General features: G+C 40.7%; 1 protein-coding gene across 5 annotated transcripts in view; it reads right to left on the bottom strand.

Moving 5' to 3' along the window:
• Positions 1 to 367: 367 nt before the first annotated feature.
• Pwwp2a (PWWP domain containing 2A) overlaps positions 368 to 11,984 on the bottom strand; it is a 38,746-nt gene continuing 27,129 nt past the window's right edge. For 2 of the 5 annotated variants that reach the window (XM_051167506.1, XM_051167507.1), the window contains exon 3: positions 368 to 991. In XM_051167506.1, the coding sequence (XP_051023463.1) occupies positions 978 to 991 (14 nt within the window). In that variant the 3' untranslated portion in view covers positions 368 to 977. Of the gene's footprint in view, positions 992 to 3,954; positions 4,363 to 8,582; positions 8,781 to 11,984 lie in introns of those variants that run through there. The other 3 variants (XM_051167501.1, XM_051167499.1, XM_051167500.1) reach the window with 3 other exon arrangements.

The raw sequence follows: 11,984 nt of genomic DNA, 5'->3' as shown, positions 1-11,984 counted from the left end.
CACTTGTCCCCTAGGGCCAAGTCCTCCCTGACACCTGTGAGAATTTCCTGCACTGAATAGTAGGGGCCTCTTGCTGTGGAAATAGGTCCAGATGAACACTGATGCTGTCACCTTTTCTGAACAGCACCACTCAGTAAAGGGAGAGGCAATAATAAAAGCCTGTCCAGCTCAGGAGAATTATGAGCTAGTTCTTGGAAGAGTATGATTTCATTCCAAGATCAACACTACCCTATCCACTTGGGAGTCAAAATATGAAAAGGTAAAAATGTAGTTATGAAAATGTGCACAAAATGTTAAATACTAGTGGCAAATAAATACATCTTAATACGTTCTAACAAGCAAACATATATTCAAGATAATACAGCCCTGTTTTATTAAAAGAAAAGATCCACATTTTACTTGTGGGTGGGGGCGGGGCACTTAGCCATCCTTTCAGCAGGATGTCATATCGTCTTCTTGTTTCTACTGGCACCTGGAAGAAAACATTGGCCTTAGCACATGTGACCACTGCTGTTTCACAGGAGCGCCATTTTAAACACACCTCTGCTCACTTCTCATAACTCATAAACATAATCCTTGGAGAAAGCACAAAGGTTAAGTATGCAAAACAATCCCATATTTCTGCACCATCCCATGCCTGGTAGGCCTGTCCAAACTACTGTTCACATTCAAAAGAAGCTACTGTCAGTGATTCCTCCACATCACACTTGAGTGCGTCTTGCACATGTGTTTCTATCACTTTCCTCCTCACCTCATGCATCATTTATTGCAGCAGTTTGTTTCTTTTATATATATAAAATATTCCCTAATACCTTTTCTTCATTCAGTCTACTTTGCAAGTGCCCCTGTATAGATGACTGGTTTTAGCCACTGCCTTAACATTGACTTCTTAGTGTAGCTTAAAACTCCAATCTTATTCAGTCCTGATGTTCTGTTGTTCTGTCTCTGCAGTACACGTCCAAGAAACCAGCAGTCTGCTAATGTCTTTGTGCTGAAATACAATAAACAAAAGGAAGAAAAGGTAGTTAACCACAGGCAGCATGTGAGAAGTCCCTGTTCAAGCCCTTCAGATCATGGGATCACAATGCACATCTTTTAAAGACACCTTACTTCCACTCTAGACCAGTACAAGCACTGTGTAATTTATATGAGCACATTTGACCAAATTCCAACAAGTGCCTATCACCGGCATCCTTTTCTTAGGAATATTTCCCTAATAGCAAGAGAATTTTGATTCTGTTCTTTATGTTTTTATTTCTACGTTAAAATACGTCAAAGTAACAGAGACAGACTTCCAGGAAACACCCAGCAGTTAACCAACAGTCTTTTAAAAATGTTCTTGTAGACAGGGTCTTACTTGTGTAACTCTGGCTGGCCTGGAACTCATGGAGAACTGCCTGGTGTGAGGCACCATACCCAGCCCCAGCCCACTCCTTCCCCGTTTTGAGACAGTGTCTCTTGTAGCCCAGGATGACATCAAACTCACTATATACTCAAGGCTGACCCTGAACTCCTGATTTTCCTTGCCTCCATCTCTTCAGTTCTGGGATTAAGGTGCATACCACTGAAGATAACTGCTTAGTCTTAAGCAAGTTTATATACAGAGAGCCAAATTAAGTTAAAAGTCAGCTGTGGATCACAGTGTACTATCTGCACCAAACCAAGAGTACTGCAGGAAGCCTCCCCAGAGTCAGACACATCAGAAGGCATTGAGAATGCCTATGACTAGACCACTTCAGTGCACCAGTGCCCCTTATTACACCTGACCACTATCAAGGCAGTATTTGATAGACTTCTGAAAGACACAAGTGGCAAACACTGTGGCTTATAGAAAGCATTGCCAAGCAGCAGGTCAGACTGCCCAACAATAGCAAACAGCTAGTACAAAAAGTAGTGGAGGCCCACTACCATCCAGTCCCTAGCTGTGCCCTCAACATGGGAGCTGGAGACCCAAGGAAGATGATCTTTGTTTCAATTATGTATTTAAACCAGAGATAACACTATTTCAAGGGAATAATAAAACACATGCAGAATGCAGAAGAAAAAAACGCCCAGTTTTCCCAATATTTAACAATTCAAAGTTTGCATCTTTCCCATGGTTTGACAGACTTCCCGGTATTAACATGGCTCATTTACTTCCTGGGTCAGGGCCTATAAAACTCCACAAGGCATTCCATCATGTCTTTCAAGCAATGAAAAATGACTTCTAGCTAAAATACAGTAAACTTCAAGATGACAGACCACCTATTTATTGCTTCTAAAAAATAAGGATGAAATATAAGGTGCACTTCAATCCCTTTAATCCCAGCACTCGGGACAGGAGAGGCAGGTGGATCTCTGTGAGTTCAAGGCCAGCCTGGTCTACAAAGTGAGTCCAGGACAGCCAAGGCTACACGGAGAAAGCCTGTCTCGAAAAAAAATAAAATAATTTTTAAAAGGATGATTAATGCTGATTTAAAATTCAACTTTCTGAAAATGAGATGGCTAGCCAAAAGACACAGACTCATACAGAATTTTGGAAGTGAGTGTACCCTTCTATAAATTGAAGGAGAAAGGGAGTGGGACAGTTTTCCAACTGTGCCTTCCAAAATCTGGATTTATTTATTTGTTTGTTTATTTATTTGTTTTCTCAAGGCAGTTTCTCTGTGTAGCCTTGGCTGTCCTAGACTCGCTTTGTAGACCAGGCTGGCCTGGAACTCACAGCAATCCACCTGCCTCTACCTCCCAAGTGCTGGGACTAAAGGCGTGTGCCACCACAGCCCGGATTCAAAATCTGGTTTTAATGTAAGGCCTACTAAAGCTCAGCTGGATACCAGAACAAGAAAGCCAACAACTCTCTTCCTTAATATAGATTTATATTAAGGTGGCTACCTTGCCTATTTAGCTAAGAGTGCAAAACTTAGATACAATATTCAATGCAAACTGCTTCATTTTGAACCACATGCAACTGCATAAACAGCATGTCAACTAACCCTGGTATATCCCCTATCTCAGAAGACTAAATACTTTTTCAAAGAAAGTAGTAAAAGATAAGTTCAGGAGCTAGAGGCATAGCTCAGTGGCTAAGTTACATTACTCCTCTTGCAAAGAACATGAGTTCCACTCCCAACATCCACCTCACACAGAAGATGCCTGTAATTCCAGTCCAGAGGACCTGAAGCCCTCGTTCTGGCTTCCAAGAACACCACACACATCTGGCATATATTCACACACACATAAATGAAAATAAATGCATATAATAAAATACAAAAAGATAGGTTCAAGAGGAACAACCAAAATCCCTAAACCTTTCTCACCATGTTAAAGTCCAAACTCAATCTTATACATTATCCATTATGTCATTATATACTGCAATAGGTTACAATCACATTTTGATCCTATCACACCACATCTAAAGTTTCGACTCACCTTATGTAAATGACAATAGTTTTTCACATTTACTTACTAAGTATTTACATACATGTCCATCTCTTTTTCTTTATGGAGGCAGGGTCTCAGTATATAGACATGGCTATCTTAAAACTCCCTATGTAGACCCAGCTGGCCTTGAACTTGGAGCTCCTCCTGCCTCTGCTTCCTGAGATTAAAGCCGTGCACCACCACAGTAGACCCCACATACATAGTCTTACGCATTTTTTTTCTCTTAAAGGCAGACTCTTCAGTAGCCCAGGCTTTCCTTGGACTCACTAGGGTAAGGAGGATGATCTTGAGCTTCTGACTTGCAGCCTCCAAATCGTGAATGTTAGGACTAACAGGCATGTGTCACCATGCCTGGTTTGCTCAGTGCTGGCGATGATCTCAGAGCTTTGTGCAGCCTAGACAAAGGCACTCTATCAACTGAGCCACATCCCCAGCCCCTAGAGTCTTAGTATACAGTAACAAGTAACAAAGAGGTGACAAATATTAAAGGACAAAAGATTGAAACTGTGAAAGAAAAAAAAAAATGACCCAATCTCTGATTTTCAGAAAGAATCAGTTGCCAGCTTACATAAGCCTACAATGTAACGCTTTACTCACAAGGCTGCTCTCAATACAAACACCCACAGAAGGCTCTATTCTAGAAAAGTGTTTTCAGTTCCTGGAAATTATTACCTACAAGAAGTACACCCAACTACCTAGGTCAGTGAAAACTTAGGAGAACACTAATGAGTCTTCTGAAGGCTAGCCTAATCTACTTCAGGGATGGCTAAGTGACGATGTGGTGCCCTCTTCACTTCGTGGCAGGGCTTAAAACAGACAGACCTGCCCGCTTCACTGTTAACTTCAATGCTCCCAGTCTGAATCCACAGTGGTCTGTCAGACACTGTAAGGGAGCAGCAGGACTCGTCACTGTCTGATGTAATAGCTGCCATTTGTTGAGACCTATGGTAGAAAAAACCAAGTTAAGAAAAATAGACCAGTCAGTTGAGTTCTTTTTAATCCATCTTAACAAAAAAAAAAGAAAAGAAAAGAAAAAAGAAAAAATTTTTTCTCTTAAGACCAAAATTAATTTGAATTTTTCTAATGTTTATTCTGGATAACTTGTCAGCCTCAGACTATAAAGCTTTGGAACTAGAAAGCCATGTGGGTGCCGCAACCATGGCTAAGAGAGGGCACTCTTGTATGTCTATCCCATAAGATGCAAACTGACCTGGCAAGGTATCCTCCAATATGCCTATAAGGGAAGAGGAAGCACTAACTGGTGTTTTATGTCCCTGAGCAAACAAAGAAAGAAGGAAAAGAAAGAGTCTTATCATCTAACACTAGCCTGTTCTTGGAGCAGTCCCATCAGGATGGTCCAGAGGGCTTAAGTGTTCACCTCACCCTTACTACACCTCGGGGAGCTCAAAGACCGTCAAAAGCCCTTTTTCCTTGAATGGTAATGATCACTCTTTTACAGCTTCAGGTTCTAACTGGCTGAGAACAGGTTTTTGTTTTAGTTTTGTTTTGTTTTAAACATGATAAACTTCCTCAGGCTTTCTGTTATGAACAGAGCCTAATACGCTGAACATAAGTCAAATAAAAGACAACTATTTTAAGCATGTTTTTCTGCTTTTGAGGAAGGGTCTTACACCACAACCTCTGTAGCTGAACCTGACCTCAGACTCCCGCTTGGATTTTTGGATGCTGGGATTATAGGCATGTGCTAGCACATCCTGCTTTAAGTTTTATATTTAAACATATTTTGGTTACGTGCCTACTTCCCTAGTTTTAGCATAAACAATTTTCTTGTCATCAGCACAGCCTGCTCTGGGATCATCCATTTATTACCATTTACTATTAAAATTCATAATCAGGCAAATGCCAGGCAGTGGTGGTGCATGCCTTTAATCCCAGCAGGTGGATTTCTGAGTTTGAGGCCAGCCTGGTCTACAGAGTGAGCTCCAGGGCAGCCAAGGCTATGTAGAGAGACCTTGTCTTGAAAGAAAAATTCACAACCAGGCATCGCTGTGCCTTTAATCTCAGCAGAAACAGAGGTAGGTGGTAGATCTCTGCATTACAGGCAAGCTTGGTCTACAAAGCAAGTTGCAGGACAGCCATAGCTACAATGTAAGGCCTTGTCTCAATAAGTTAATTAAAAATTCAAAACCAGAAACAGTAGACTAGTATATAATAAGACTTTTAAAGCTGTCCTGATATTGAACAGCCCACTGTATAAACACAATCACCTCTGAATTCTAGTATAGCGAGAAATTACTCCTTAAAGTGAATTTCTTTTTTTTTTTTTTTTTTTTTTTTTTTTTTTTTTTTTTTTTTTGGTTTTTTCGAGGCAGGGTTTCTCTGTGTAGCCTTGGCCATCCTGGACTCACTTTGTAGACCAGGCTGGCCTCGAACTCACAGTGATCCGCCTGCCTCTGCCTCCCGAGTGCTGGGATTAAAGGCGTGCGCCACCACGCCCGGCTTCTTAAAGTGAATTTCAGTAGTAAGGTTTTACACAGGAATCTAAATGTACTGTTACCTGAGGCATCCATAACGACAGGAAAAGAAGAGCCAATGAATGCTCTAGAGCTTGTTTTAGGGAACTTCCATCAGGCTTCCATAACACCCTCCAGCCACCACCCAAGCCCAGAAACTATAGACAGTGGACAGAGGGCTGAGGGAGTTAGAGGTGGTGTGTGTGTTTCTTGAAACAGGGTCTCTCTATGTAACCTTGGCTATCCTGGAACTTGCTATGTAGACAAGGCTGGCTCAGAACTTAGATATGCCTCCTTCTGCCTGTGTGCCTCCTTGCTAAACTCACTCAGTTTTCTCTAAGAGTAAGGTCAATCATGCTCCAGTGAGTGGACACCAAGGGTTATAATAAATAAATTTAAGAGGACATGAAGTTGGTGGATGAATCTAAGAGCAGTCAGGGAAAGAGGATAAGATCAAAATAGACTTAAGCATGTGTGAACACCAGAAATTTGTGTGTGAGTATTGTGCCTGCACATATGGATGCCACAGGTCTGCCTGTGCCGATGGAAGTCAGAAGGCAGCATTGGATCCACTAGAACTAGAGTTACATGTGGGTGCTAGGAACCAAACCCAGGTCTGCAAGAGCAACAAGTGCTCTTAACCACACTAAACTATCTCTCCTGCCCAAAATAATTGTATTTTTAAAAAAGAATTTCATGTAAATAAGCACAAAGAAGATAGGGAATGAGCTCACCTTTCCTGTTCATGTTTTCCACTGCAACTCTTAAAATTCCTCATAAAACCTTAGCATGTCAGTTCTAATACAGAGCCTGTCAGCAGCTTGGTGCTAACACTGAAGATGAGCTTCCTCTCAATACTTTCAGGGTCTTTGGTTTTTCACTGGAAACTTACCACTCAGGCAGGATGTCTATAGGAAGAACTAAGGACCCCTGCCAACGATGCAGTAAAGGGAAGGATCCCTTGAGCAGCAATCTCAAGATCAGTGGAAGTTACTGATTTTGTCCCTAAGATAAAGCCTAACTTCAACAATGGTGTTCTCCTAGAGGCACCAGAGATCATGGGGCCAATGAGAACAGGGTAGGAACACAATCTCCCTTATAGAGTCAATGAAAGGAGGAAACAGGAGGCCAGCTTAGTGCAAAGCCCAGACTGAAAAAGTCAAAGATTCTGACTACATGCATGTACCTATCACTCCACTACACACTCATTATAAATTCCACTACATAAATGGAATGTGAGCAAGGAAATGTGGAAGTTTCTTTGTAGACACATTCTTGTTTCTTAACCAGTTACTGATTGTATGTCAGAGCTTTAGACAAACCAAGAACAGTTCTTCCCAGTGTACTTGGACTTACGTCAAGACATGCCTCTACCACACAGATCCTTTACTAAACATTCAAGTGGAGGGTGGACTGACCATACTCTTGTAACTTGCATCTCACAATGAACCATGGGTAACGATGACTATCTTCTAGAAAATATGACCACAGCACACAGATTAAAGCCAGGTATTTCCGTGCAAAATCTTCTAACAATACATGTGCAAACAGATGTCCATTTTCACCTCGTGTTAAATGGTCAAGGCCCCAAGAACATACAGCAGCGTGTAGACTTGCCAGCTTCTTATCTGGGTCAGTCTTCCTCACTCATTTCCAAGTAAAGGATTATTCCTTTTTTGTTTTGTTTGTTTTGATTTTCGAGACAAGGTTTCTCTGTGTAGCCTTGGCTGTCCTGGACTCACTCTGTAGACCAGGCTGGCCTTGAACTCACAGAGATCCGCCTGCCTCTGCCTCCCGAGTGCTGGGATTAAAGGCATGTGCCACCACACCCAGCAGGATTATTCCTTTTGTGTGCACATATAAGAGCCTGTGTGCGGAAGTAAGAGGATAATTTACAGTGTCAGTCCTCTCCTTCTAGTCCCCAGAGATCAAACTCAGGTTGTCGGGCTTGGCGGCAACCTCATTTACCTACTCCGCCATCTTCCCTGCTCTAGATGAGCATTTCTGCGTATGCCTATGCCTGCTGTGAGCAGGATGGGAGAGTACTATACAGTCTTGAAGAATGGTAAGTTAAATGATACTATAATGAACTTTAACCATGGTTTCTATATCCCATACATAATGCCTATGACTTGCAATAGTTAACCACCATAAATGCCAGCTAAAGTATGCCACCTCTAGATATTTGTGGTTAATAGTGCTATTACAGAAACTGGAATAAAACTTTTCATTTATGCTAAGTACATAATGTTTGATAGTACCAAAAACTACCAAAATGAGGTTTCTCTGCTACACATTAAGTGGCTGGTAATATGAGCAGTACTTACACAGACATTGTTCCAGGTACTCTACTACTGCTTTAAAGTCTTAAATTATCAAAATTACCTTCTGAGGTGGTACTGTTTATTCTCCCCATCCCATAGATGATGACATGAGGTAACCTGCCTAAGATCATACTGCTTGGAAGGAGCAGATGAGAGTCAGGCTAGGGCATCAGGACCACGAGCACTTTCAAATATGTGCCTAAAAAGTGAGAGACAATATTCTTTTTGTGAAGAAAAAAAAAAAAAAAAAAAGCCTGCTGTCAAGCACAGCTGATGCAAAACTGTTAATGTTCAAACTCCCCTGCGTAACTGCTAAGTTACATGTCTGTTTTCTCTTTTACTCTTATGTGGATGGCACTCTTACCTTTCTACATAAATAATCTCTTTAAGAAACCAAAAACTTCCATTTCATTTTTCCAAAGGGGAAAAATGTTCCCCAGGCTTTCAATAGTTCTGTTTTGTTTCGCTTTTGCTTTTCTGGTCGACACAAAGTGAGTCAGTCTTAGTATGTAGCCTGGGCTAGCCTCAGAGCAGGATCTTCCACACCAGACTTCTTCAATAGCTTCTAAAAAAATATCTGACATGAGAGTTAAATAAGAGACACCAATGATTGTAAAATACCTTGAACAGTTTTAAAAAAGAGACACCCTTGCTAAAACTTACTATACATTACAATTTTGACTCCCCTACCTCAACCCTACCCAAGACAGGGTTTTTCTGTATTACCTGGTCATCCTGGAACTTGCTCTACAAATCATGCTAGCCTTGAACTAAGAGATACACCTGCCTCTGTTTCTGAATGCTAAGTTTAAAGGCATGTGCTATCACTGTCTGACATGACTGGTTTGTTTTTTGTTTTTGTTTTCTCCTTTTTTAAAAAAGCATAACCATAATACTCCAAGCCAAGTGTGGTGGTTCATCCAACACTCAAGAGTCAGAATGAGGATGCCAATTTTGAAGCCACCATAGACTACATGAGACCTTGTCTCAAACAACAAAACCCTCACACACACAAACAAACACACACACACACACACACACACACACACACAAAAACACGGGGAAAACTTAATACTTCATACCAGTATAGAAATTATGAGGCCCCCCCCTTTTAAAGACAGGATCCATGTAGCCAATGCTGACTTTCCTGACTGATCTTCCTTCTTTTTACAAATTTTTTACAAAAGAATGTAAAGATTTTATCTTTTATACCATGCCTTTAAAGCTGGCATAGTGGTGCAGGTCTACAATCCTGACACTTCAGAGGTCAGAAGTTAGTGTCCAATACCCTAGAACTGGAGTTACAGGCAGCTAGGAGCTGCCTGGTGTGGTTCAGTAATTTCATCTGCTGAACCATCTGTCCACCCTCCATTATTATCAAAATAATTTAAATGGCTCCATTATTCATAAAAATTATCCAAGTAATTGTTACTATTAGATTATTTTAATTAGAAATTATTGAATAGGTGAATATAGTCATATTAATTCACCTAAAACCTTTACTGTAATTCTTAAGTAAAAATCTATTATCTAGAGAATCTCCCCATACAGGTTTGCAGTTCCATAAGCAAGGAATACTGGAAGCAAGCGTTCCTGGTAACAATTCTCATCAAATTTAAAACTCTATTTAAAAATATTAATTATAAGCTACTCTTATAATACCAGCATTTAGGAAGCTAAGGCAAAACTGTCCTGGGCTAGAAACCAGCCTGTGTTAGAGTGACCTAGTTTCAAAAAAACCAAAATTGGGGGGGTGGGGGTCGGGGGTGGGAAGCAAAGCAAACCATCCAGATTACAGATGGACAGTGGTGATGGTTGCATAATGCAAACATACTTAGCACCTTTAGGCTAAAAAATTAAGAAATGGCTCAGAATTCCAAGGCTTGCTGCTCTTCATTTCCCAGCATATACATCAGGAGGCTCACACTGGCCTTGAACGCCAGCTCCAGGGGAACTAACACCTTCCTTTAGCCTCTGAAGGCATTTGTTTATATGGCAGGCATGCATGCACGCGCACACACACCACTACTTTAAATTGTACAATTAAAATTGGTTTTAAGATGGTAGACAATGGCCAGGCTGGCCTACATAACAAGGCTACACAATGTGACCCTATCTAATGAAAAAAGACAAAACTTTAGACTAGGTATGGTGGCCTGTGATCTCAATACTCAAGTGGCTGAGGTACAAAGACCAATCACTGCATGTCCAACCAGCCTGGACCATATAACAAAATCCTCTAAAAAGCAAATATGCCCCAAAATGGCAAATTTTAAAGTGAATTATAATTTACTTTAACAAGACAAAGATGTTATTTTTAACTTAAGACACAGGGAAAGTAAAGAGAAAGTCCTTTTTAATCACCCCAGCTGGGGTGCACTACAAGGGCAAGTATCATAAAAATAAATTTAAATGCTGTCCCTTTTTGACTATAGATTAAACTTAGAATCAATTATCATGGCAAAAATACTCACGCACTCTGCAAAATCTATAATGAAATCATTTACCATTGAGACCTTTTAATTCACGAAATTGTGGCTGAATGAAGGTGCAATTATCATACACAAACTGTAGAAACACACAGTAAGAGCCTTTCAAGTCAGAACCCGGCGGAAGTAGTAAACGAAGACTGGCCACTTAGTCTCCTGGCTGGAAATGGAATGACACCAGCTCAACATTGGCTCTTAATCCCATATATTTACATTAGAGTGTTAATAGCTATGTTGTTAGCACAGCTCCAATGCAAACACTGAATTCATCCCTCCTTGGGAAATGAATTTCACTGTCTGGCCAGTCTCTTATTTGAAACCATCACTGAACATATACCTTTGAATTGAACTTTTCTAGACATGTCAGTGTGCCACCAGTTCTCAGCACAAACCACAGAACAGTCACACTTCAAATGAGAAAATCTAATTTTAAATGTACACTATAAACTTCTGATTTCTGCTTCTCAATTCAGTCATTCAGTATAAAGGAAAATTGGCCACTTTGCAATGTCTGAGCATGTGTTCCCCTCAATAAACATCTTTAGACAGTAACAACTTCTCTTAACTGGCAAAAACTCAGAAACAGTCAGATGTTTATCTAAGCTGATTTTAGTACCAGTTCCATGTTGCCTGCCTCCAGTGTCTTCAGAACTGAATTCCTGTTTGCTCCACATAACACTAAGCTCTAATTACCATCACTAACATTCTGTTCCCAGCACATGTGTGTGCAGGCCTGTAATGAGCCCAAGGGCAGCCTGGGCTATAGGGTGACTTTGGGGCATCCTGCTCTAAAATTTGAAAACATAAAACAACAAAACCATCAAAACTACTTAAGAGACTGGAGGTGAGTGAAAACTACGCTAGTAAGAGTGCCTGGGCTCACTTCTTCCATCAACTGGGCGTAGTGAACAGCAGCAATCGCAGAATGAAAGGTAGAGGCAGGAGGGTCAGAAGCTGAGATGGGGGGTAGCCTAGTTCGGGATACATGAAACAAAACACTTAGGGATACACCTCAAATCACAGACTTGACTAGTAAATCCTAGTCTTCCCAAGACTCTTACAGGCCTCCTATTCTGTGGGGATAAACTGGATTCTCTTCCAAATGACCGGTCTACTTCCTGGTTTATAAGTCCTAAAAAATGAAAAGGGAAACATACTTTTGAGGTTTTAAATTTCTAAAGACACTATTTTGACAACTTTTTCACTTGCTTACTACCCTTGGTCATTCTAGTGCTTTACTAATTTTCTCACATTGGAGATTTGTCTAAATCAATATT

This window comes from Acomys russatus, chromosome 25 (assembly GCF_903995435.1).
Source record: "Acomys russatus chromosome 25, mAcoRus1.1, whole genome shotgun sequence".
Classification (NCBI taxonomy): Eukaryota; Metazoa; Chordata; class Mammalia; order Rodentia; family Muridae; genus Acomys; species Acomys russatus.
The sequence above is the reverse complement of the archived record's forward strand: the minus strand, read 5'-3'. Positions and strand labels throughout refer to the sequence as shown.